We start from the raw sequence: 26,198 nt of genomic DNA, 5'->3' as shown, positions 1-26,198 counted from the left end.
AGTGACCTGGCAGAGGAGCGTCCCAGAGTAGTTCACGGCAGGCGGAAGACAGCAGCAGCAGGCTAGGGCGGCCACCCTTAGGGCGGGTGGCACTCACAGCCAGCGTGGGGCAGCCTTAATCCTACCTAGAACCGTGCCAGACCAGTCAGTGGGCTAATCTAGTGATCACACATCCTTGATCCCAGCATCACACACCCTAGATCCAGCCCCTGTGACCACATGAGGCTTTGGGAGACATCTAGACACAAGCCGTCATGTCTGCTCCTGGTTTCCACCGATCTTCCTGTTTCCTCAGTCCTCTTTGCTGGCTCCCCGAGCTAGCCAACTTCTGAAGGTCTGAGCTTGTTCAACCTCCCTCCCGCACGCCAGGTTCCCACGGTGGTCTGATAAGACCATCCCACAAGGGGTGCAGGTCAGTGGTAGAGCACTCACCTAGTGTGCACGAAAAGAAGTGACCACACAGCTCTTGGGCAGCCCTGAGGCTCAGCGGGGCCGTGGCAGTTGGGCCCAGCACCCTGCAGCCAGGCGCCTGCGGGAGGCACTGGGAAGCCACAAGGGTCGCTGCTGTTTTTACAACTTCCTGGAAGTCTATAATTATTTCAAATAAAAAGTTTTGGGCTTTTTTTTTTTTTTTTTTTTGAGACAGGGTGCCCTTGTGTAGTTCAGGCAGACCTCAAACTCGACTCATCCTGCCTCAGCCTCCCAAGTGGTGGGATTACAGGCATGCGCCACCGCGCCTGGCAATTAAAATTTGTTAAAAAGGAAACCTGTAAAAGACAAAGAGTCCCTGGGAGCCGAGGCCTGCGCAAGTGCTAGTGCCCTGCCCCGCACTGGGTGGCGCAGTGGGATCTCCAAAGCGGAAGCCCCGACTGTGCCCTCAAAGCCACTCTTCCCACTTCCTGGTTTGGTCTAAAGACCTGGAAGTCACCTGCACTCCTCAGTTTTCAGTCTTTATCCAGTCTGTCAGCAAGTGTCATCAGCTCTGCCCTCAGGGGAGATCCCTAAGCTTCGAATCTTCCCAGGTGGCCCACTGGCTGCTCCTCTGCTCCTCGCTGGAGTGTGTGCAGCAGCAGCTGACGCCCTGGTTCTTCCACCAGCGTGCCCCGAGGGGTCTGAAGTGCACACTGGGCCAGGTTAGAGCAAGATCCACAGCCTGCAGATAGTGCCAGCAATCCAAGTTTTGGGGGGTCCATTGCAAACTGAGAATTAGGGTTGCTTGTTCAAGGAGCAGGAAAAAGTGCCGTTAAAGGTATTAAAAGTGGGTTGGAAGCCAGTGCAGTGGCTGAGGCCTGTAGTCTGAGCCTCTGGCATCCTGCCTGGGCCACTGTCGTTTTTTGGTGGTTTTTTTTCCTTTTTTGGTACCAGGAATCAAACTCAGGTTGCAAGGCAGGTGGAAAAACCACTGAGCTAAATCCCGAGCCCCTGGGCCACTGTCTTAGTCACTGCCTCCGAATACGCACAGCATGAAGGAGGAGAGGTTTATTTTGGCTCAGGGTTACAGACTCTGGGCAGCTGGCAGTGTGGATGGGCCTCCAGGAAACAGAGAGAAGGGAGGGAGACACCCAGGACCCTACCAGGTCACACCCCAGAGGCCCCCCTCCAGCCTGGCCCCAAGTCCTAAGCACGCTAGCCGTGGCACCACGTCCTGTCGCCTTCCCCAAGCCCTGCGTCTGAGCATATGAGGCCCTATGGGGACATTCTAGATCCAAACCACAACAGCGACTCAGGCCTATCTCAAAATAAAAATGGACTGGGCCATGGGTTTAGCTCAGTGGTTCCGCTGTCAGCCTCAAAAGCACAAGGTCCCGAGTTCGATCTCTGGTACCAGAATAAATAAATAAATAAATACAAATGGACTGAGGCCGTAGCTCAGTCCCCAGAACCACAGTAAAGGTGGGGAGGGCTGGAGATGTAGCTCTGTGGTTGTATTATAGACAGCTAAGTTAGATAGAAGTTAATGGCAGTCAGAGAGGTACCAGGTCCTCAAAGGAGTCAGGGTGGGAGACGCCAGAACTGTGGCTGGAGACAGTTGGAAGAGAGCCAGGCCTGCAGCCTCTCTGGAGACACAGCAGCTTGGGCTCGTACTGTAAGCAGCATCACCTGGTCAAGTGAGCAGATAAGGCAGCTGATGCACAGGTTGGGGACCTGACCCAGACTCCTCTCCCTGCCCCGAAAGCCTTTGATCTTTCTATGTTAGAAGTTACAGATAGCCAGGGATTTAGCTCAGTGGTTTCGCTGCCTGCTACATAAGCGTGAGGACCCGAGTTTGATCCCTGGTACCAAAAAAAAAAAAAGAAGAAGTTACAGATAAACGGGCCCGGGATGTAGCTCAGTGGCGCCGCGCCTCCCTGGCAAGTGCAAGGTCCTGAGTTCAATCTCTAGCACCCAAAAGAAAAAACAAGTTATAGATAAGCTGAAGTGAGTGCAGCCCTTGCCCTGTGCCTCGCTTCCCTATCGGGTCAGTATAGCTAAGCAGCTGTCTTGTACCTCCATAGATCAGACTCCTCTTGGCCCAGAGTGGTCTGAGATGTCATTTTCATATACAGAGTCCCCCAGACAGAGCCTTGCTGGCCACCCACTTGCGAGACTCCTCTCTCAGGAGCTCTCAACAAACTTTTCCTCCTCTTAACCTCCCTGTCCTCATATCCATTCTTTGGTTATCAAGAGACATGAACTCACAGGTTGGGAGTCGCTTCCCTGTGACAGACAATTGAATGCTTGGCTGTATGTGCAGGGCCCTGGGTTCTATCCCCAGCAATACACACAGACTAGGCAGGGGACTCAAACATAAATCTTTCTGTTTTCCATAGTCTTTTTGTTGTCGGGCGTTTGCTTTAGAAATGGCTCACCAGCTAAAAGTGGTCCAGGTCCTTCTCACCTCAGACAGAATGGATGAGACAAGCCAAATTCGGTGCCAGAGGTTCATCTGAAAAGTGAGGGGTGAAGGAGTAAAGGAAAAAGTAGCTCGGTAGAGTGAACTTGGGCCAAACAGAAGAAAGGCTAAAAGCAAGAGTAAAAGTGCAGATGTGAGAAGCAGGTCAGACTTACACACTTGCTGTAGAGAAGAATGTATGTTAGAGAGGTATGTCAGATAAATCAAGAATCTAGAAGCCATAGGCTTAGCAAGATCCTGTTCACTTATCTGCAGCAGCGTTGGAGCCTTGCTTTTTGAAGAGAAATTTGAAGTCTTCCAGAGGCTTTCAGAAGCAGCTTTCCTTTTGGGTGATCTTGTTCTTTAGACAGTTTAGGTGGGACTAGCTTTAATCTAGAAAGACGAATCCAGTTATCTATCGCTGCCACCTTCACTGCAGCAGATGTTGCAAGGATCACTGAAAAGGGGCCCCCCATTTTGGCTTTAACTGGTAGGCTGGTGTTCTCTCTTTCCAAATTTCACAAGCACTTGGTCTCCAGAGTGGACACTAGGTGGTCCCCTTGGGCCAGGGGCTGGCAGAACTCTGTTCCCGTGTATTTGGATAGCTTGTGGCACTTGACCCACACCGATAAAATACTATAAGGACCTGGAAGACTCAGGTCTACTATCAATCATATCAGAGGACAGAAGTGGTCTCCCATAGGACATCTCAAATGGGCCCAAACTTGGCCCAGTTTTGGGCATGTTACAACCCTCATGAGTGCTCGTGGCAGCAGTCGGAGCCAGGACTCAGACATCTCTTGGCAAAGTTTTGCCAGAGCTCACTTTAGTGTCTGGTTGGCTGTCTGCCCTTCCAGAAGATCAAGGCCGTCACTTGGGATGGAAGTAGTCCTTTATTCCTAAAGCCTTTGCCAGTCCAAGTTGTTTGGAGGTAAAAGAAGGTCCATTGTCACTCTGGAAGGACTGCAGTAGTCCACATCTAGGGGTGATTTCTTTAAGAAGCACCTTGACTACCTCAGTAGCCTTTTCTGAAAGGGTAGGGAAGGCTTCAGCCCAGCCTGTGAAGGAGCCAGGGACCAGCATCCGTTTCAATCCTGCACATGGTGGCATGTCCTCTCCTCTGCACAGGCTCTAGTAAAGGAGGCAGTTTGGGCCTGCCCGGGCTGTTGTAGGCACAGAGTGGATGCGCTTTGCAGACCTATTGGGTGGTTGTTATTAGTCCTGGTCCTGTGAAAACCTGAGTGGCCATTTCCAATGTAGCATCTCTCCCCACATGGGAGGAAGTGTGAAGTGTTTTTGTAGCCTTCCACTGTGTCCTTGGGGAAGGACCAGTTTGTTCCCTAAATGTCAGCAGAGCCCCTTTTAATTCCTCCTTTTCCTAAGGCTCATTTGCCTTCCAGAGGGTAGATCTAGACTGGTTTTAATGGTTCCTTGGGAATTGGGAATAAGACTGCTGTCTCAGGGCTGTGGGGCCACCCGTTTTGCCTCCCTATGAGCCTTTTGATTTCCCAAGGAGACTTCAGACAGTCTCTCTGGTGCCCTTTACCGTGCATGACCAGCCCGCCTGGGAAGATGGACTGCCTCTGGGAGCTGTAGAATATCCTGTCTGCTTTACAGATGATTGTCAGTCAGTAAGCCCATTCCTTCCAGATTGCTGCATATGCACCAGAAAGGCATATCTGGAGTCTGTATAGATGTTTAGCCTTCTGCTTTTTCCTAATATCAATGCGTGAGTAAGAGCTACTGGCTCTGCCTCCTGATCGGAGGTTCCTGGGAGAAGATGTGTAGCTTCAGTGGCTGTTGTGAGCTGACAGCGCATAGCCTGGCTTGTGATGTCCTCCGACAGTGAAGCACAGCCTCCTGAGGACCTTAGAGGAGCAGGTCTCTGACATCTGCTTGCTTGCGTAGGTCTGGGAGATGACTTGCTCCTGGGAGTGGCTAACCTTGGGGCCTGTGGGCATCAAAGAACCAGGCTTAATAGTAGTGCAAATTGTTTTGTTTTTTTGGGGGGGGGGGGCTTGCCAGGGATCAAACTCAGGACCTCTCACTTTCGAGGCAGGCGGTAGAACCACTGAGCTAAATCCCCAGCCCAGTAATGCCAATTTTTATAATAACCTCAGGGTGTCTTAAGGACGTAGTTTGATACTTGGTGAGAGTTCCCCTGTTAACCACAAGTAACCTTTTGTCTCCAGAGTGCCCCTGACCTGATGAGAGTCAGAACTTCCAGTCTCCGTCCTGAAGTTAGCCTTGTAGTTTCCTCTGTTAATACAGCTGCAGCTGCTACTGCCCTCAGGCGGGGTGAGCATCCAGCTGCCACTCCTTCTAACTTCTTTGAAAAGTATGTTACTGGGCAGGGTTCTGATCACAGTCTTTGGGTCAAGACCCACAAAGCAGTTCCTCCCTTTTGTGATATATGGAGGAAGAAGAATTTTCTTAAGACAGGCATTCCCAGTGCTGGAGCCTGAGTCAAGGGCTGCTTTATGTCCCTAAAGCATTGCCAGTCGCTTCTGTCCGTTTCAGGGGTGCAGACTTGGGCCTTTTACTGTCTCATATGAAGGCTTTGCCATTAGTCCAAACTGAGGCAGGCAGAGCCTACAGAAGCCTGCCCTTCCCGGGAAGGGACAGAGCTGCTGTTTGGTGGCAGGAGGCCCAGGATCACAGACAGCCTGGATCTGGCCCTGGATGGCTCGTTGCACAGGTGTATGAATATTTCTTAGAGCCTCATGGAGGGAATCAGAGGGTTGGGGGTGGTGCAAATTCTTCTTGGAAGGTAGAGAGTTTGTGCAGTGTTATGATTGGATAATGTCTGACTTGCTGGGATATCATTATATGTTCCTCGAGGCATTTTCTGGTGCCCGAGCCAAAAGGTGAGGACTGTCTAAACCTCTGTGACAGTTCTCTGTGGGAGAACTGTCCACGTACAATGCTGCTTTTCTCTTGAAATGGGATTTTTTCCATTCAGAGGCATAAGCTGGGAGTCTGGATGTAGGGAGAGGTAGAAGAATACGTTAAAACTAAGACTGAGAACGAATTAGTGTCCCCTTGAATTTGGGAGAGATTTGTGTATGAATCTGCCACTAGAAGAGGGATGGGAATGACAGCCTTGTATTCTCCCAAGGGCTTTATTACAGGGAGAGTGGGAGTGTGTCAAGGGAATTGATGAGCTTTTAAAAGGCCATAGTTTAAAAAAAAAAGGCCATAGTTGAGAAGTCTGTCTCTGAGAGGCTGGAGGCCTTTTTGAGCCTCTTCCTTAGTGGATACTACTTTCGATTAGGAAATTGGCTGGGGTCTTTTAGTCTTATTAATTACTGGCATAGCTGAATTTGCCCTACCAGTATTCCATTCTACCATGCAGCAGGATTTACCTGTTGACTAATTTGGTCAGGGAGACCTGGGGCAGTATCAGCAAATAAAATCTGTTTGGGCCTTAGCTGGAATTTGAGAATTGCCCCCAATTTTGTTAATAAATCTCTTCCTAGCAAGGGAGCAGGGGATGGTAGGACAATTAGTCCTAAACTCATGGTTAGACATCTGCCCTTCAAAGTGCTATCAGAGGAGGAGTAAAGAATCTCTGACTCTAGGGGTCCCTTCGAACCCAGCCACGCCCCACCCCTGTGTCCTCCTGGCTTTTCTGATGCTGTGTCCTGGGCTGGGCTCTGCCCAAGGCTGTCCTGTGTGCTCAGGCGGGCCAGGGGGTTCATCTCTCTGCCCTTGCTAGAAGGTGAGTGGCTGGGGCTGGACGGTACTGTCCTCTTCTAGACCAGGGCCTGGCACATAACAGGAACTCGGTAAATACTCAGCAACAAGTGAGTGACTGCTGAGGGTAACAAAACAGCCGGGCAGGCCAGTGAAAGAGAAGAGGCACAGACTTGATTCATGGAGCAGAGGTGGACTGACGGCAGGCCAGAGGCCACCAGCCCCGAACAGAGAAAAGGCAGGAAGCTTTACAGGGAGGTCTGCCACGTCTGTCATGTGTAGGGGCAGAGCAGATATCTGCGGTCGGGGTCCATGCAGCGATCAAGGCAGGTATCTGGATATTTTCAGGTGACTTGGCATTGAAAAGATGCTGTACTTTGTAGCTGTTACCTCTTTGCTGGGAACATCCCATCCTCTGTTCTGAGTTTGAGATAACGTGGCTTTTGTCAGGTGGAGACAGCACCTGCATTGGCTGCCTGTTTTGCTGTGGTTTTTGTGTCTTGTCAAACTGTAGAGCACATTCATCAACCATTTCACGACTAGCTCAAGCCTGACCCTAAGTACAGTAAAGTATCTCATTTTGTATTGTATTCATTCATCAGTGTGAGTAGACGTCATTCATACATTTCTGGCAACTTGGGTTATTTCTCTAGTGACCTCCTCATGTTCCTTACCCATTTTGTGTCGGGCTTTTGAGTTTGTCTTCGATAGGTGGAGTTTAGGGTGCTGGAGGGCAGCCAGGTAAACTGAAAGTACAGTTCAAGAGCCTGCTGGTTTGTAATCACCCTAAATACTGCAAGCAGCCTGAGGCCCCCAGTGCTGCCCCAGGCGTCCTCGGGCCTTGCAGAATCCAGCTCGGTTCTCCCTGAGGCACGTCTCAGACTGCTCTGTTTCTCGCATTCTCCCAAGACTTTCGCATTTTAGGGTTCTTTTTTTTTTTCTTTCTCAGGCTTATGGTGAGGGCTCTGGTGCTGACTGCAGACGCCATGTTCAAAAACTAAATCTGCTGCAGGGACAGGTTTCTGAGCTGTCACTCAGGTATGAGGGTTTGGAGGGGGCGTGTTGTCTTGGCCTGCTTTTTTTTTTTTTTTTAGGTATAACTTTACTATCATTCACTAAACACACACATATACACAAATTAAAATTATTCAAAGAAAAACAATGCAAGGGGAAAATAACCATATATATATATATTTTTTTTTTTGGTACGGGGGATTGAACTCAGGACCTTGAGCTTGCAGAGCAGGCGCCGGAACCACTGAGCTAAATCCTCAGACCCGACCATATAATATTCAAATATAATAGAACTCAACCAAAGCAAAACTGAAAAGCACTTAAACATTTTTCCATATAATTTTTAAAAAACACGTCAAGCATTAACAAGACGTCAGAAGATATGATTTGTTTCAGATGCTGCGTCTTAACTGGGTGGTGGAGGTATACAGCGAAGGGATCCTTAGCTTTCTGTGTTTCACAGCACAGAGAATTAAATGCCTTGGACCATCCTCCCACAGAAAGTGCCGCCACAGTATTTGAAATGCACTGAGGCACTGTCAAAAGTGAAGTGAATCGCAGCACTCAGGGAGGCCGAGGCAGGAAGGTCACAAGTTCAAGTTCTGCCTGGGCAATTTAATAAGACCCTGTCTCAAAATTAAAATAAAAGGGGGTAAGGATATAGCTCAGTGTAGAGCACCGCTAGGTTCAGTTTCCAGTACCATGAAAGAGAGAAGGCAAACGTGCTGGTTCTGAAGATGGCACATGTGCAGCAAAAAAGAAAAATGAAGTAAAAGCCAGCATCCCAAGAGGATGCACTTGAGCGTGGGGTGATCGGAGCTGCTCAGTGCCAGGCTCAGAGACTCCAGGCCAAGCCTGCGTCTGCCCACAGTGAGCCCTAGGTCTGCTGTTCACAGCCCGAGCGCCCTGTGCTGGCCCTGGCGCTGGCCGGGACCTGGGAAGCACAGGAGACCCCCTGTGTGTGTCACCCTTCTGCAGTCTGCAGCCTCACAGAGACTCAGTTGTCCCAGGAAACAGGCAAATGTAGCTCCTCTCTGGAGCAGCAAGTCTCCCACCCAAGCCTCAAACAGTACCTCAGGTTAGGTTCTAAGGAGCACATATTCGGGTTATATACATACATGGTGTGTGGTGCTGGAGGTCAGAGCCAGGGCCGTGTGCACACCAGGCGGGCACTCTGCCACTGAGCTGTGCCCCAGCCCTGCTACTCAGATGTAGAAATCGACACTCGATGGAGCACAGCACCGTGGGAAAAAGCCAGCACAGCAGTCAGGAAAGTCAGCCCCATAAAGACGGCAGCACTCAGAACACCTAGTGTTTAACGTGCTCAGCAAGATAATATGGGGGACTTTGAAAATAGCCAAGTATAAATTGAAGAAGAAATGAAGTGTTTAGAGAAATTATAAATAAGTCATTGGATTTAAAAATTCAAGCCAGGTGTGGTGGCGCACGCCTGTGATCCCAGCACTTGGGAGGCTGAGGCGGGAGGATCGCTTTGAGTTTGAGGCCAGGCTGAACTACATAGTGTGTGACACCTTGTCTCACAAAATTTTTTTAAAAATTCAATGGGCAGGTAATAGGAAAACCAAATATCTTGTTTTTCTTCTGCTCTCACGCCACAGTCAGTAGAGACTTCTGTGACCCTAAAAAGTGTGAGTTTTTTCCCCAACAGCAAACAAGCCGTTCTGCAGTGGGTGGCAGCGTGTCCTCCGACACTGCCTACCTGGAGACACGTCAGACCGTGGGGTGGGCCAAGTCCAGGCCTCTAGAACTAACCGGTTATACACTGGGCTCCCAGCTGTCTGTGTTACTTTTCTCAACACCCAAAGCTAAGGAGGAGAGGTTTACTTAGCTCACAGGTTGTAAAGGTTTCAGTCTAAGGCAAGGTGGCGTGGGAGAGGGGCGTTGCAGAGGAGAAACCGTGTATGGCGTGGTGGGCAGGAGGCAGCAGCAGCAGAGGACTGGGTCCCTGTGGGGTCGAGGCCCCTGGGCCAAGCCTGCCTTTTCCTTTTCTCTCTTCCAGGCTGCCTACCTTTGGGGCTGTGCCACCCACACCCAGGGTGGGGCATCCTTAACCCCAGCATCACACACCCTAGATCCAGCTACCTCCAAAAAGCCCACCCATGAGCACTTGAGGTTTTGGGGGGCAGCTAGACACGAGCCTGAACACCAACGATCCCCTCCTCAGATGCCGCTAATTTGCTAGGGCAGCTTGCAGAGCTCCGAGAAACACTGTGCTTACATTTACTGTTTTCACCTGAAAGGTGTTGTTGTCGTGTTGTCGTGTTGTTGTTGTTTAGAGACAGGGTTACACTGTGCAACAGCGACCCTCCTACCTCAGCCTCCCAACTACTGGGATCACAGGTGTGCAGTACCACACGAGGCACAAGGTACATTTCTGAGCCAGAAAAGTATGCTCTGTCTGCAGCCCAAAGGGTAGGAGAGAAGAGATTTTCGTATCCAGAATTCCAGAGTTATTCCTTTTTATGTAAATAAGGCACTGGGAAAGTCACCCTATCAAACACCATGTATGAACTGTCCTGTCTGAAAACTCAGTTGGGGCCAGGGACTTAGCTCAGTGATTCCACCGTCTGCCTCCCAAGTGTAAGGTCCTGAGTTCCATCCCTGGTACCAGAAAAACAAACTCATCAGGCTTCTTGTTACATGTAAGTGAAGGGTCTGAAATAGTGTCTTATAGGGGCCAGGATTTAGCTCAGCAGCTCTGCGCCTGCCTCACAAGTGCAGAGTCCTGAGTTTGATCTCCGGTACTTGAAAAAAAGGAAAAGAAAAGAAATAGTGTCTTATGGCCAGGTGTGTGGGTGCACACCTGGAATCCCAGCACTTGGGAGGCTGAGGCAGGATCGCCACAAATTCAAGACCAGCCTGAACTATATAGCAAGACCCTGTCTGCAAAAACAGGGGCAACCTGTAGGCCCAAGGGAAGTCACTCATTGTTCAGGTTCAACCTAGGGTCTTCGCACTGAACTACATCCCAAGCCATTTTTTTGTTTTGTTTTGTTTTTGTTTTGTTTTGTTTTGTTTTGTTTTGGTACTGGGGATCAAACTCGGGACCTTACACTGTCGAAGCAGGCAGCAGAACCACTGAGCTAAATCCCCAGCTCAAGCCATTTTTATTTTGAGATTGGGCCTCACTAATTTGCTAAATTCTCCAGGACAGGCTCAAAGTTACAATCTTCCTGCCTCAGCCTCCCAGTGCTGGGATTACAATGTATACCACTATGCCTGGCCGGAATCATTTTTCAGTAAAAGCAGCTTTGGAGTCCCTGACTGTCTCTGCTTTTTTTTCTTTTTGGTACCAGGGATCGAACTCGGGACCTTGCACTTGCAGGCAGGCACAGCGCCACTGAGCTCCATCCCCGGCTCCACCTTGCTTCTCTGGGTAGGGTTAAAGAGGAAGGAACTTTATCACCATCTGCATTGAAACTAGGCTGTTATCTCCTGGTTTCAGAATACTTGAAGGAGCAGGCGTGGTGGCGCAGGCCTGTGATCCCAGCAGGCTGAGGCAGGAGGATCACCTGAGTTCAAGGCCAGCCTGGAGTAGGTAGCAAGACCTTGTCTTGAAGAGTGGTTGGCCTAAGAGGCTGACAGAGGAGGCTGCCCGGGCGCTGGCGGGCAGTACGTGGGCTTCCGGGACCAAGTAGTGGTACCACGGGCACACACAGCCCTGTGTCCTGCTGGCCAGCCCTGCTCGGGCTGCACCGGCCCCTGGCTCTGGTCCCCATTTCTCTAGTACGTGAGGGAGGAGGAGCTTGAGCAGGGCTAACAGCCCCCAGCTGTGCCTGGGGTCCCCTCACCCCGTCAAGCCCCAGGGCTGCCTCAGTTTTGTCTTTCTTCCTCCATCATTCTTCTGTTTTTGTGTTTAGAGACAGGGTCTTTGCTTTGTAGTCCAGGACGCCTTGACCTCCTTGACCTCTTCGGTCCTCCTGCCTCAGTATCCTGAGTGATTGCTGCCTGCGAGCTCAAGCCCAGCCCAGGGAAAGTCCTTGACAAGTTTTCTCTGCTGCCTTCCTGGGGCTCTCCAGTCCCCCACGCCGCAGGGGATGAGCTGCCTGGTGCAGGGCCCAGGAGGGGCGGGTCTCCACATAGGGCACATCCAGACGGGCAGCCAGGCCCACCCTGCATTCAAGGGCCCCCCAGAAAAAGCCACCAGGGCCCCAGGAAGTACCCCTAAGGCAAGCACTGGGTGTGGGCACCCTGTACAGTACCCTGTTAACTTCACACCCCACACCTTGGGAAGAATTGGGGTCTCATTTTTATTTTGGGGGGTGTGTGTACGTTCAGGCTGGCCTCAAACTCTTGGGAATCCTCCTCAGCTGCCCTAGTGCTTGGATCACAGGCATGTGCCACCGTACCCAGCAAGAATTGGTTGATCAAGTAGTGGGGCAGCATCGCTGAGGGGCCTGGGAGCCTGGCCTAGGTGAGGATTTCAGCCTGCCCAGCAGTTTCCCCAGCTGCTGGCCAGGTGTTCACAGGGCTGCACCCTGGCTCTTCCCAAAGCCTGGCCGCGTCCTCCTGGGCTGTGCTGGCTGAGGGCCCTTTGCTGACAAGACTGGACATGCACCTTCTCTCCCCAGGGGTCGGAGCCAGAGCACAGCAGAGCCTCCCCATAGCCCAGCTGCCCAGGGCCCCCTGGAGTCACAGGTCAGTGAGAACAGCGCCCCCTCTGGTCACGGGACACGAGGTGTGCACCTGTGCAAGCACAGTGCTGGACCTGGCCCGGGGTTCTGCTCATGCCGGGATCCAGCCCCCACCCCCACCATGCTGTGCTGGGCTTGTTTTCTGGACGAGGTCCCTGCAGTGACCAGGCTGGCCCCAACTAGTGACCCCAGGCAGGTCTTACAGAGTAACAGTGACAGTCAGCACAGTGGTGCACACCTGTAATTCCAGCTTCAGGAGGCTGAAGCAGGAGTATCGAGAGAATTGCAGGCTCCAGCCCAGCCTGGCCACAACAGTTCGCTGGAGACCCTGTCTCAGATCAAAACAAATTGTAATGTCTAACCCTGCCTGCAGGCTCCTTCACCACAGTGTTGTAGAGGCAAGGGACACAGGCTGGTGAAGGCTTAGGGGTGTCACATGCAGCTCAGGGCAAAGCCCCCTTGTTTGGCAGAGGCCCGCAGCCTCTCCTGCTGCCTTTGCTTTCACCCTTTCTACATGGTGAACCCTAATATTTGGAGCAGCTCTGGCTCCTAAAGTGGCCGAAAACAGGCCCAGTGCCCCATCACTGGTACCAGAGCTTGGTGTTGGAGCAGGCAGTGGGTTCTGCCCACATCCCTTCAGGGACAGCAGGCAGGCAGTCTGTCCAGGCCCTCCCCAGGGTCTGACCCTCCACCAGGCCCAAAGGTCCACAAGTGGCCACCTGGGGTGTGCGGGGTCTGCTCTTGGGACATCTTTGGCCGAGGTGCAGTGGAGGAACACCGATCAGTGTGTCCCTGGCAACTGGGTCAGCACCAGGCTGAGCCGCTGGCCACACTGCAGCCCCTTCTCCGGTGGTTTCTTTAGGATGACTCGGACTCGGGCCTGAGGGGAGCAGCGCAGCTATGGAGCCCCGACCACCCCTGGAGGCCAACAGCCCCGCCTTCTAAATGGGCTCGGTTTCTCCTGCCACCTGCACACACCCCACAGGACACAGAGCCACCGGCATCAGCACAGAGCGGGCCCAGGCCAGCCAGTCCAGCGCAGGCCATCCCTGGGGAAGGGGAAGGCTGCTTCAGCAGGCCTGCCGCCCCCACCCTACCTCCTCGGGCCACGCTCACACCAGGGCCAGGCCCTGAGAGGCCCTGCGGGCAGAGCCCTCGGGCCGAGGGCTGTCAGGCGGCCCCAATCCATGGGCTGTTCAGCCTCTTCTCAACTGGGGAGGACTTTGAGGACAGCCTGTGAGGTGAGGCCAGGTCCCCAGGACAACGCTGTCAGAGAGCTAGGACAGCAGCAGGGTTAAAGTGCGTATGCCGTTTAATTACAGGGGATTCCAGATCAGGGTGGCTGCAGAGGGAGTTTGTGTTTTAAAGCACTTAACACATTTGGAAATGAGAACTAGAGTGGTCAGGATCCTAAGTGAAACCCTAAGCTGGATTTACCCTGATTTCCCCTCACCAGCCCCGCCGCTCCCAACAGCAAACCCGCTGGCCAGGCTGCACCTCCTGGGGATTCAGATGTCGGTGCTGTGCACACCGCAGCAGCAATGAGACAGGAAAGCGGGCTCGGGACAGCGCCAGGGCACCATCACAGTGGCGGGTGCTTGGAGTACTGGATGGTGTCCAGGGCAGCCCCAATGTCGTAGTTCTTGGTCTGCAGGAGGCGGGTGAGCCAGCCGCCTTCATCAGAGAAGCCCATGGACAGCATCTGGGACAGTGACTCGATCAGCCGGGGGTCAGCCTCTGCCAAAACAGGACCCGAGCCAGGAGGTGAGCACTGAGACCCGGCCTCAGACACGTACTGGCCAACCCTTCCCTGCCGGGGGACTCCGCAGTGTGTTCAGCCCTGCCAGTGCCATGCAGCACCAGCCAGACCGTGTGTGCCCAAACAGGCATGGCTCTGCCCTATAAAGCTTCACTGCCAGGCACGGTGGTTGCTGTCTTCAGTGACTAAGCTACTCAGCTACTAAGTGACTCAGTGACTCAGCTACTCAGGAGGCTGCCAGTGAAGGCTGGGCCCGCCCCATGGCCTCCCCACCCCTCCTAGCTGGCCCCAGGGATGCGCCCAGCTCCCCACATGCAGGTGACCTCCAGGCACCATAGAGAACAGGCAGTGAGGCCCAATGCTGCCTTTACACCGGAGCACCTCCGCAGCGGCCCCTGAATGTCGAGACAAGTTCTCTCCCTCACTAAATTGCCCACTGACTCCCTGCCTCACCCTCCCAGTCACAGGTGTGTGCTGCTACACCAGGCTGGCCTTCTCAATTTTCGGTCTGTGTGGTTTTTTGTGTTTTGTTATTTTTGAGACAGGGTCTTGCTACGTAGCCTGGCCTTGAACTGGTGGCGATACTGCCTCAGCCTCCCAAGCTAGGTGTTAAATTTTAGATAGTACTACAATTGGCTGGGCTTGTGTCACTCAGGACCTATTCTTCATTTTCTGTCACTGATGAGCCCACAGTACAGGCCACCTGATCCTTCTGTCTGTCCTTGACTCAGAAGGTGGAGTAGTGCTCTGCTGAAAGGAAGAGGAGAAACTTGAGAGCACTTGCCTGGTGGGAGGTGCGGGTACAAGGCAGCCTCCTTCAGCCCTGTGGGCCCCTCCTGGGAAGGGTCCAGAGAGCTCAGCTCTTCCGACTCTGGCATCTGGAGGGACTGAAGCTCCCCGGTGGAGGGGTCCACTTCCTTTGAGGACAGATGAGTCCAGTCCTCGTCTCCTCCCGAGCAGTTGTCAGACTCCATCTGCTCCTGGGAGGACACGCGCTGTGAGCAGGCGGCCAGGCAGGGGAGCTGCTAGCTGGACTCCAGCAGAAGGCTCATTAGGGTGACCTAATGTCCCTCTGGCTGGGGCGAGGCTGCGGGAAGAAGCAGGCCTACCTCGGGCTGCCCTGTGGGCTCCAGGGCGATCTTTCTCATCTGCTCTGCCAGAGACTGCGCTATGCCCTTGCCACTGCCCTCTGGCTTGCTTGGTTCAGAAGAGCAGCTGCTTGGCTGGGAGCTGCCCTTGTCATCTGTGCTGGAGCTCTCCGGGGAGACAGATGTCAGGCGGCTCCTCTTCCCTCCGTGCTCCACGTCAATGTCAACTTCAATGCCTGGAGGCCACACAGCAGCAGCTGTGAGGTCGAGGCCTCATGCAGGGTCTCAGCGTGAGGGGCTGCGGGCTTAGAAAGCTCAGCTCTGCACCACCAGCCCTCAAGGGTGGGTACAGGGACACTGGCCCTGGGCTCAACCCCAGAGCCTTACAGCTCTGGATGTGACCCTGTAAGATAACCTCACCAGCCGGAAGCAAACGGATGGTCACCCCCCCCCCCACCTCAGAGGAGCACAGAGGTGGAACTGCTTCTCCAAATGCAGTGGTCCCAAATCCTCTCAACTTTTTGAAACACGTCTAACACACCCATCACACTGGACCTTCCCCTTCTCCAGCGAGGTCAAACATTAATCTCAGCTGGCATCCAAGGTCAGTTTCTGGACCACAAAGTCCATAGTGCAGCCTCATGTTTCTTATGTAAGCAGGACCACAGGTAAGGAGGACCAGTACCAGGGTGGCCACAGGGAGCCCACATGACAAGCGTGTGCAAACCCTGGGACTGAGAAGGCAGCCAGATGCAGACCAAGAGCAGCACCCAGAGGCTGCACAGCACAGGGCCAGCACCTCAACCCCACCCAGGCTTAGTGGGGAACGGAGGGCAGAGTCAGCCCTGCCATTTTCCGACTAACCTATATCGAAGGAGCCCCTCCAGTCCAGCTCCTCCTACCTGATGGCTCAATTCTGGGTTAAAACATCCCTAGCAGGCCTAGAACTGAGGAGGAAGGCTACCAGGGAAATCCCACCGGGAGGTGCCACAGCCATCCTCTCTGGGGCTCCAGGCTCCTCCCTGGTGACAAGCAGCAGCTCTCCTAGGCAGGCTGCCATGGGCCATCACCAGGCCTTGAAGGCACTCTGTGACCTGCACTGGGGCTTTCATGCCATCCCCTGCTCCCTGGCCTGTGTCACTGGTCCCTAAGCTGGTGACCTTCTCTCCACTGCTGGCTGTGCAGCCACACAGCTCTCTGGTGCCTCCACTGATGGTTCCCACCCTCCACCCACTTTCGTCTTCCAAGATCTGATGACTTTGTCTTCTCTTACTGTTTTGTTTGTCCTGATCCATGGTCCTTTAGGTCTGCCCCTACTGTTACTTTAGAAGAGTTGGCAGAAAGACGGACCTAGGGCTAGGGATGTAACTGGTGGTAGACGGCTTGCCATACATGCACAAGGCCCTGAGTCTAATCCCCAGCACGACACACACATACACAACTTTGCAATGAAAAGGCTCAAGCAAAGCCAGGCATGGTGGCACACACCTATAATGCCACCATATGGGAGGCTGAGTCAGAAGGACCCCCAGTTCACGCCAGCCAGCCCGGGTTACCTGGCAAGACCGCCTCAGGAAAACAGAAAAGACAGTTCAGACTAATGGAAAAGTTAAAATACTAACAGTGAACACCTTTGTTTTTTTTATAAAACAGCAAATGATGTACCCCTTCTGTGAAAGAATCCAAACAGAATAAAACCTTCAGAAGCTGTTACCCTCCTCCTAAAGGGCCTCTGAGCATTTCCAAAATCACTCCCAACAACATGCTGAGTGGGGAATCCAGTTTAGAGGTATCCAGAGCTGTGTGCTCTGGAACGGGGGCCCAGAGTGACCCAGCCATCTTCTGACAGGGCCCCCATGGGCCCCCAAAAGCCACTTGGCACACAAGAGTCCTCCCTTGAACTTAGCCTTGCCTTTATGACTTGCCATGCAGGGCCATTGTACAGACTAACAAGGCTGGGGAGGGACCTCGACAGTGGAGCCTAGCCTGTCTCATCCCCAGCACTGCCAAAAATAGAAGGATCATTTTCATAAGGTTTCCACACACCAAACATGGGCCCCCAAAAAGCTGCTGTTGGTGACCCTGCTGTTCACTGACTCACGTTGCAGAGTCCTAGGCTGGAAGAACAGCTCTCAGTGTCCAGCCTGGGTCCCAGTGAGCAGCACACACACACACAGCAGCACACGTGCTCCTCTGTGCTGCTCCCTGAACGCGCCAGAGGTCACTGGCCTGGGACAGCATTAGAATCTCAGCTCTCAGGTGGAGTGCAGATCCAGCAGATGTGAAAACCTGGCTTCCACCCATTGCTTTTCTTCTCATTCCAAAAGCCTCTAACTGCAGAAGCCATGAGTGGTCTGGGCAATTTCACAGCAGCAAGGCCAAGAACTCACTTCACTTCCTGGGCTGCATCAGAGGCAGGGTGTGGGCGTGCACAGAAAGTGCCTGTGAAAAGGCTGGGGTGTAGCACAGCTCAGTGGTAGAACCCTTATCTGGCATACTTTAAAGTCCAGGAGGGCTAGGGACTTAGCTCAGTGGCACCACACCTCCCTCACAAGCACAAGGTCCTGAGTTCAATCCCCAGCCCTGCAAAAACCAAACAGCCAGCTTTGGGTGGCCATGCCCCAAAGCCACTGCAGGCTTATCCACAGGCCCAGAGGCAGCGCTGGGTCAAGCAGGATGGGCACTCCCTGCCGCTGCCGGGCACCATGACAGGCCTCTTTACTGCAGTGCTGGATCCATCAGACTCATGAACCCGACACCCTCTTTAGCCAGTTCTCCCTGTCCCAAAGCCTAGCACCCACCTCCCAGCCATCAGAAGGATGTGTCAGGCACATCCTAAGGCCAGTGTGCTGCAGAGGTGGTGCCCAAGGTCGGGTCCCAACACTCTGAGAGGCACAGTACTCACCAAGCTCCCCACCCCAGACCTACTGTGTGCCCAGAGGCACCCAAATCAGGCTCAGCACAGCAAGCGCTGGGGGTTCCCAACAGATAAACAGCTACTACTACCAAGCCCGAGTCCCATGCCAGGGCTCAGCTGAGGGAAAAGTTATTTCCTCCAGAGACAGAAGGGGACAGACCAGCCCCCTCAAGCCAGTCTGGTCAACCTCCCAGCTAGGGTGACCTTCGTAAAACTCTGGCTGATGCCACCCCATTTCACAGAGAAGGCTGAAACTTGTCAGGGAATTCCAGCTTGAGATGACTGCAGCCTGGCCCGTGGCCAAAGTGGGTCTGAGGGAACAAAATCTTTAAAGATCGAGCACATCAGTTTCCTATTCCTCTGCACCATGCCAGGTGAAGGTTGCAAGGAGGCCATGTGCACAGCAAGTCACCAAAGTGGTGATCTCAAAAGACAAAGAAGTCACTTACCCAGAGGGCTCAGGGCAGCTGCCACACTCTCCCCTACGTTCTTCAGGAAATTTACACTGGGATCCTCTGATGGGCCAGAAGCTTTGGGTTTTACAAAGAAAAAATGATTTAGTGCCTTTGATGCCCACCTCAGTCCTAGCACCTGCATGACAAGGCTCTTACTATCCCAGTGGTCACCATCTCGGGTCACCTTGTGCTGGCAGCACACACTCCCACCTCCCCATCCTCGACTCTTCCTCCATCCTGTGACCCTCGTGTTCCCTAACCCTGCAGAAGCTCTGTATTATAATGTGTAAATACTGTGTCCTAGACAGGCTCTATTCAAAACCGAATGAATATTCCCAACTTTGTCCCAAAGATTAAGAATCCAAGGACACAGTAATAAAAATCCAAACTCTAGAACACAAAGCTGTGTGTAAGTTTTTAACTCTGATCATGCCAGGCATGGCGGTACACGCCTATAATCCCAGCACTCAGAAGGCTAAGGCGGGATTGCAGGGGCTACACAGTGAGTTCAAGGCCAGCCAGCCTGACCTACACAGTGAGACCCCTTTTCTACATGAAATTTGAGCATCTTTGGCCCTGACATTCCTGACAGAAACACAAAAGAAAACAGGGTACATGACAGAGATGCAGGGGCAGAAGGGCCTCCCAAGGCACCTCAGGAGGGCAGCCTGGTAGGAAGGGCCACCTGAGTTAGTGACCTTGGGCACTTAGCTACCTTGGTTTCACCGTCTGTGAAATGGAAGGATGCTGCATTCTACAGGGTTCTATAAGGGTTAAATGGCATGGGTGGTGGCTGGGAAATACCCGGCCTGCCATGGCCACAGCAGGAGTTCAGGACACAGGAAGGCTCAGCTACAGGCCTTCCACAGCACATACTCTGCCTGGCTGCCAACCCAGCCTTCAGGGCCACCGTAGGTGCAAGCCTCACCTGACTCTGCCCTGGGGCGGGCATCTCCCACTCGAGGACGTGGGCTCCAGTGGCCTGGTGGGCCCATCTCCCAGCCAGGCCACCGGCAATGCCCATGTTTCAGCTTCCGGAACCAGCGGCTGTGAGCGAAGCCCTGAGGAGAAAGCAGCGGGGAGGGAGGGCAGTGAGGGCCAGGGTCCCAGGCTCTTGCCACCCATCCTGCACTGGCCCCTGCACCACCGGGTGCCCTACCTCAGCAAAGTGCTCCAGGGGGCTGGCCAGCGGGAGCTTGCTGTGCTCCCTGTGAATGCCTTTCCCCTCGCAGGCGCCACACAGGTCGTAGTTGGGGCACACACTGCACTTGTACCGAGTTCCCACCACAGGCCCGTCACAGCCGTCGCAGATCACGTTGGGGTGTACCATGGGGTGAGGCACTTCCTGCGCACAGTGGGGGCGGTGCTCCCTCCGGTACTCTTTCTTCTCTGCAGGGAGGGCAGATGGGCATTCAGTAGAGTGAGCCCCCCAGTCCCCCCTGGCTATGTCACTACTGGGCAATGGACTCCAAAGGCAGATGCACAGGGGACAGTAACAGCACCAGAGACCCTGGCAGAAGGACCCTACCTATCCTGTTAACCAGGGATGGATGGCACAGGCAGAGCAGAAGCAGCACCTCTGGCCTCGGTCCTCCCCCAAACCCAAGGCTTCCCCTGCTCCAGCACCTGACCCCAGCCCCTAGCTGGGACACAGCATTTGACACGTCCATGTCCTTGAGAACCTGCAGGTTCCTGACTCGTTTTTCCCTGCTATCAGGCAGCAGCCCCTCACCTTTAATGTAGATGCGGAAGATGTCGTCCTTCACATAAGACATGGCCATCATCAGCTCCTCATCACTGGAAAAAGCCACCAAGTCCCCGTCCTCATCTACATGGTTTAAAGACAGCAAGCACATCAGGGCTGGGATGTGGCTCAGAGGTAGAGCACTTGCCTAGCATGCTTAAAGCCCTGGATTCAATCCCCAGTCCCCCTTCCCCCCCAAAAGAGGGAGACAGCAAGAGCACCTGGATTATTCTCCACCAGACACAGCTGCTGAAGTGTGCTGAGGCTACGGGGAAACAAGGACAGGGCTCTAAACTGAGTTAGGGGAAGCAGGGGTAAAAAACAAGATTGCCTGTTCACTCTGACATCACCTGCATAGTTAAGCTGAGAGTCCATCTCAAAAAAAAAAAAAGACACTTGAGGGAAAAATTCTGATTCCTTACAGTAACCCTTAAACTTAACTAGGGTAGGGCCAGGGATTTAGCTCAGTGGCACCCCGCCTGTCTTGCAAGCACAAGGTCCCGAGTTCAATACTCCGTAAGGATCCCCGATACACAAAAAAACTCAACTAAGGCACTGAGTTATCTGCCTGTAGTCCCAACTACGTCAGAAGGCTGAGGCAGGAGTATCACTCAAGCCCAGCTGGAACAGTGAGACCCCCATCTAAAAACCAAACAAAAGGACTAAATTTGTATCTACAGGCCAAGCCACCAAATAGCAAAATTTATAAGAACTAGGGCCACCCCCAAAGATGGAAACAATTTAGAAGTTCACAAACTTAAAAGATGCGGCTTATGTGAGCAATGGGATTTATCCAGTCACTAAGAATAAAGTACTGCTGCATGCTACGACAGACAACCTTGTGCACACTTTGCTAAGTGCAAGAAGCCTTACAAGACTCCGTTTATATAAAGGTCCACAAGAGAGAAAGGACTAAAAGATATTAGTTGTTGTCCACGGGTGGGGAAGATGGGAGGATGGGGGATAACAAAAAGTACTTTATAAAGTGATGAAAACCTTCTAAAATTGTGACGGTTCCAAAAACCTGAAAAATAGGCTAAAAGGGCCGGGGATTTAGCTCAGTGGTTCCGCCGCCTGCCTCACAAGCGCAAGGTCCCAAGTTCGATCCCCGGTACCAAAAAAAAAAAACCCCCAAAAATAGCTAAAGCACGCAAGCACAAGGACCTGAGTTCAATACCTGGTACCAAAAAAAAAAAAAAAAAAGTGGGAAAAATAGCTAAAGGATTTTTTTCTCTACCCAGAATACTTTTCCCCCAGGGCTAGGGATCGAAGCCAAGGCCTTCACACTGAGCTGCATTCCCATCCCTTTTTTCTTTTTAGTCAGGATCTCAGTCACCAAGTTGCCCGGCCTGGGCTCAACTTGTGCTCCTCCGGCCTCAGCAGCCCAGCGTGCTTGCTGGGATTACGGGCACACCCGGCGAGCCATGCACTTCGAAAGGGTGAGCTGCTGGGCACGGTGGCACAGGCCTGTGATCCCAGCACTCCCTCGGGAGGGCTGGGGCAGGAGCGTCACTGAGGACCTGCGTGGTGAGGCCCCGACTCAAAACAAGACCAGACAAAAACAGAGAAACAGGTTAACTGCATGCGATTTACAACTCGGGGAAGTTCCGCACAGAGAGGCACTACCTCTTCGCTCCAAGACCTTGCGCTTGCGAGCAGGCGCGGCCCAGGCGCTCTTTCTGCGGACAGCACAGCGGCCCGGCGGGAGGGCGGCGCTCGGAGGCGGCGCCGGCGCCGTGAGCTCCCAGGGGCGGACTTGGCCGCTCCCACCCCGGCCACAACAAGCCCCGGCCCCGCCCCTGAAGGCCGCCAAAGCCGAAGAGCCCGGGTTCTGAAGGCCGCGGACCCGCTCCGTACTCGGCGCTCGGCCAGGGCCGAGGGTCCCGGCCAGCCGCCGCCCCCGAGCAGCCCCGCGCCCCTCCGCGTCGCCCCCAGGCCCGTGGGGCTTTCGCTCGGCCGCAGCTGGCAGCTGCGGGGCCCCGTGTAACCCGCAGAGAATGCCAGGCCAACCCCCCTCAGGTCGCCGCTCTCACCGCGGTAGTGCGCCTGGAAGCCGCCGGGCCGCAGGCCCGGGAACAGGGCGGCCACCCGCCTCAGCAGCCGCTCGCAGGGCCCGGGGGCCGCCGCCGCCTCCTCGGCCTCCGCCTGCGACTCGGGGCTGAAGCCGAAGCTGAAGCGGCGGATCTCGCGCGCCGCCTCCTCCTTGCCCAGTAGGTAGGCCTTCACGGTGAGCGACGCCATAACAGACAGGCACGAGCGCGAAGCACGGGACACAGCTGAGGCGCTGCGCGGCCCCCTTTATAGGAAGGCCGAGCCCCGCCCCGCGGCCCGAGGGCGGGGCCTCTCCGCCTTTCCCCGCCCCGCCGCCAGGCCGCAGCTCGCGACACCCCCTGGCGGGGCCCCGCGCCCGACGCCCCCTCCTCCCTGCCGCCCCCCCCGCCCCCTCAGTGCCATCGCCGCTGCGCAGTGCCCCCGCACGCGGGCACCCCAAGAGCGGCCCAGCCCTGACCCGGGCGAAGGGACCGCAGGTGTCCTCCTCCGGCCTGGCTGTGACTCAGCAGTGCGGTCCCCACCCGGCCGCGGTTCCCGGCGCAGGGCGCAGAGAGCAGGCAGAGGACCGAGGCCGGGCGGCGCCCCTCCCCGCATGGCGCCTCCTCGTGCAGTGCCCGCCGAGTTCGGGTCGGACCCGGGCTGCTCCCGAGCCAGGGCCGGCGAGGGCTGCCCGGAAGTCAGAGATCACCAAGTGACACTGTGGCCCGAGGGTTCCCCACGGGGCTTGCGAGGCCCCAGGACGCTGGTGAGGGGCGCGAAGGCCGTGGGCAACTGGGCAACGCAGAATGTCCCCCGAGGAAGCCCCCCGCCCGCGTCCTCCAAGAGGAGCGATGGAGTCTGTGGGTTCACAGGAAGCTCGGGCACTGGGGAAGCCGAGAAGAAGGAGGCGCTCGGCAGGCTGGGGTCCTTCCCCGAAGGCTCGTCCAGTCCCGGGAGGCCCCCATCCAGCTATGAGCCAGGAAAACTCCCAGCCTGCACGCAGGGTCAGGGGACGCGCTGGGCAGAGGTGCTCCAGGCAGAGCCTGAGCCCAGCCCTGGGGCTGCAGCGTGGATGGGCCCAGGAAAGCCCCCTGGCTCTGGGCACCAGGCCTTCGGGACAGCTCAGGGCCCCTGTGGGTGCCTGCAAGGTCCCCTTAGTACCCTCACCATTTGGAACCCGTGGTGGGTTTCAGGGAAGTGGTGGAGAGGCTGCCCCTGCTAACAGCCCTCGCCCTGCTCCGCACACTTACAGCGGGGAACCCCCTGGCAGGGCCCTCTTGAGGCCTTGTGATCAGGTGGCCTGGCCTTGCCGGCCCTGAGTCATCATCCCATGACTACCACCATCTTGGTGGGAATCCCCTGCGCTGCCACCATCTCAGTGACAACAGGTGGGGGTGAGGAGGGGCTCCAGGACCCCGGGGCTGTCTTTGGGGGACCCCAGAGCAAAATGAGCTCTCAGAGGCCAAGGCTGCCCTGACCAATCCACTGGTCCTGCCATCGTCTGATGTCTTTCCCATTCCCTCCGGCGACACTCGAGCCCCCACGCTCTGGAGCACGTTATGGACACCGAGAAAGGAGAGGGGACACAGGACTAAGCAGCCCTGCCACCTCCAGCACGCGATCACCTCCTCTTGCCTTTTGCTTTTCTTTCATGGGTGGTGGGGAATAAACCCAGGGCCTTCACACTGAGCTACATTTTCAGGGTTTTTTGAGACAGGATCTTACCGGGTAGATAGCCCAGGGTGGCCTTGAATTCACATTGATCAGTGCCTCAGCTAAAGTTCCTGCTGGGGGGCGGTCAATTTGCAGCCCTCTAACATATCTGAATATGTTAACCTATGTAAATAGAAAGCTAACACGATAAATATAGAGAAAAATGTGCCTGGGGGAGACTGGCTACCTCCACCCCACCCCAGCTGTGACACCAGCAGAGATCCTCCTGCCTCAGCTTCCCAGTGCTGGGATCACAGGTGTGTGCCACCACACCCAGCTTTGTTTTGGTTTTTTGGGTTATTTTGAGACAGGGTCTCAGGCTGCGCTGGAACTTTCCATCCTCTTCCCTCATCCTCTCAGAGGGCTGAGATTGCAGGCATCCACAACTACGCCCATGCATCTCTCCCCATCTTTGAAATGGGTCCAGAGTTGGAGGACTTGTAGCACTGATAGAACAGTGGGGCGGAGGAGTTCGCTTCCCTCAGCACAGAGGAGCCTGGGCAGCACCCGGGGTCTCCTCCCTCCTCTCTCTCCTTCACCCGCTGAGCTGGGAAGCCTCCCGGGACCATTCTGCATAACCTTAGACTAAGGGATCTTCGGCCCTTCTTTCTCCCTTGCCCGAAAGCCCGACAGTTCTGCATGGCTTGCAGTGTTCCTTTTCTGTTGCCCCAGCACCATTTCTCTGTAACCTTCTGTAAGTCCAGCTCAGGGAAGGCCGAGGCAGGAGTATCACCATGAATTCAAGCCAGGCCTGAATTATGAAGTGAGACCTTGTGTCAAAAAATAAAATAAACCTAACTGCCTTTCCCTCACCACCTAGTATACAACGCTGTGCAGTTCTTTGCAGACTACGGAGTCTGTCGGGGGTGCCACAGTTAGGTTGGGTGGCCCTGGCCCAGGTGTGCTTCTTGTTTGGGTGGGACTGGGGCAGGGTTCTGATTCCCCGAGGAGAGCAGGAGGGCGTGGTGGGGTGAAGGACCAGGCTGGGAAGAGACTTGAGTCTGGAGGTGCGCGCACACACCCACACACACACACCTCCCACACACACACACCCACACCCCCGCGGGGTGCCTGGAGTTGTAGAGAGCTGTTAGGTAGAAATTCTGTAGGCAGTCAGACAGGGCTGGGCCGTCCAGTGGTGTGGAGGAAGGTGACCAAACTGTGCCTGGAGGTGCATCTGGAGGTCAAAGTCCCACTGGGCAGATCTGCATACTTCCCTGAGGGATAAACAGAAGCTTGGGACTATTGGCACCACCCTTGTGGGCTTCCCTATAGATACAGGTTATCTCACTGGGGGTGGGCCAACCTCCTCCACCCACTAGTACCACAGATTATCCACGACTCAACCCTTACACCCCTGTGACCACGGGTCAGTGTAACCTAGGGGACTATCCTTGTAATCTTATTACTTGATTATAGCTGTTACCCATCTTGTACCCACCTCCTGGCTTTGATGTATAAAACTTCTCTGAGGGTCGGGGATTTAGCTCAGTGGTTCCACCACCTGCCTTGCAAGCAGAAGGACCTGAGTTCGATCGCCTGTACCAAAATAAATAAATAAAATAAAACTTCCTTTGAGAAGTGAGTTTGTTGGCAACCCCTTCAGACCCCACCTGTCTCAGGAGCTATTCTTATTCCACCTTCCTATTCCCCAATAAATTGTCCTACTCTTAACATCCCTTGTCCCTTAGAATTCATTCATTCTTCACTTTGGAGAACGTCTAGGGTGTTCGAGTGACATCTATTCCCCTTGTGTCACTCCTGTATCATCGGGCAGTCCGAGTCCTCCTGCCCTCTGCTGTCTTGTCAACACCTCCTCGGTGCCCCCCCCCATGGTCTTCTGTCCTTGGGGTGCGGGTCGGGCGACAGGTGGGTGCATGAGGAGCCCCAGGCCCGCCCCAGCTAGGCGGGGCTGCAGGTCGCATGGCCTCTGAGTGGCGCCTCACTGCACCTGCCTGCCCCGGGGAGCCGCCATCGCCGAGATCCATCGGCGCTCTGTGCGCCCGTCCGGCCCTCCCGAGCAGAGCCTCCACCCTGACCGCACCTTCCGGGCTGCCCTCCCTGTGGGGCGTGTTCCTGGTGTGAGGGTCGGCTGGGCCTGGCCCTGAAGAGTCGGGGGACCTGGTGGGAGCGTGGGGTGACGCCGGCTGCTGCAGCACAGGAAGGCCGGGCAGCCCTCGAGGCGGACGGCCCCGAGGCCGGGGACACTCCGGACACGCTCGCCGCGGTGCGCGCGGCCCGGAAAGCGCCCAGC

At 54.7% G+C, this 26,198-nt stretch overlaps 2 protein-coding genes across 5 annotated transcripts in view; one reads left to right on the top strand and one right to left on the bottom strand.

Annotated features, from left to right (window-relative positions):
• Positions 1-14,157, top strand: part of Mrnip (MRN complex interacting protein) — an 18,213-nt gene extending 4,056 nt beyond the window's left edge. Inside the window, exons 3-5 of the mRNA XM_013065252.3 lie at positions 7,518-7,606; positions 12,175-12,241; positions 13,100-14,157. Coding sequence (XP_012920706.1) covers positions 7,518-7,606; positions 12,175-12,241; positions 13,100-13,477 — 534 coding nt within the window. The 3' untranslated portion in view covers positions 13,478-14,157. The remainder of the gene's footprint in view (positions 1-7,517; positions 7,607-12,174; positions 12,242-13,099) is intronic.
• On the bottom strand, positions 13,532-26,198 carry Sqstm1 (sequestosome 1). 4 transcript variants are annotated; one of them, XM_087194652.1, is made up of 10 exons: positions 25,989-26,198; positions 25,386-25,483; positions 24,997-25,161; positions 20,189-20,284; positions 19,616-19,845; positions 19,385-19,517; positions 18,451-18,531; positions 15,106-15,320; positions 14,781-14,976; positions 13,532-13,974 (listed from the first exon to the last, which is right to left on the bottom strand). In XM_087194652.1, the coding sequence occupies exons 4-10, from the start codon at positions 20,238-20,240 to the stop codon at positions 13,820-13,822; spliced, it is 1,062 nt and encodes a 353-aa protein (XP_087050778.1). In that variant the 5' UTR covers positions 20,241-20,284; positions 24,997-25,161; positions 25,386-25,483; positions 25,989-26,198; the 3' UTR covers positions 13,532-13,819. The 4 variants fall into 4 exon arrangements, with proteins under 4 accessions (XP_087050778.1, XP_087050779.1, XP_087050780.1 ...); XM_087194653.1 differs by having other exon boundaries at positions 25,016-25,161; positions 25,989-26,165; XM_087194654.1 differs by lacking the exons at positions 24,997-25,161; positions 25,386-25,483; positions 25,989-26,198 and adding an exon at positions 23,399-23,466.

This window comes from Heterocephalus glaber, unplaced genomic scaffold (assembly GCF_053883595.1).
Source record: "Heterocephalus glaber isolate CG9 unplaced genomic scaffold, H.glaber_assembly_v1.0 deba00001606, whole genome shotgun sequence".
NCBI lineage: Eukaryota > Metazoa > Chordata > Mammalia > Rodentia > Bathyergidae > Heterocephalus > Heterocephalus glaber.
This window is presented reverse-complemented; position numbering and strand designations above follow the sequence as displayed.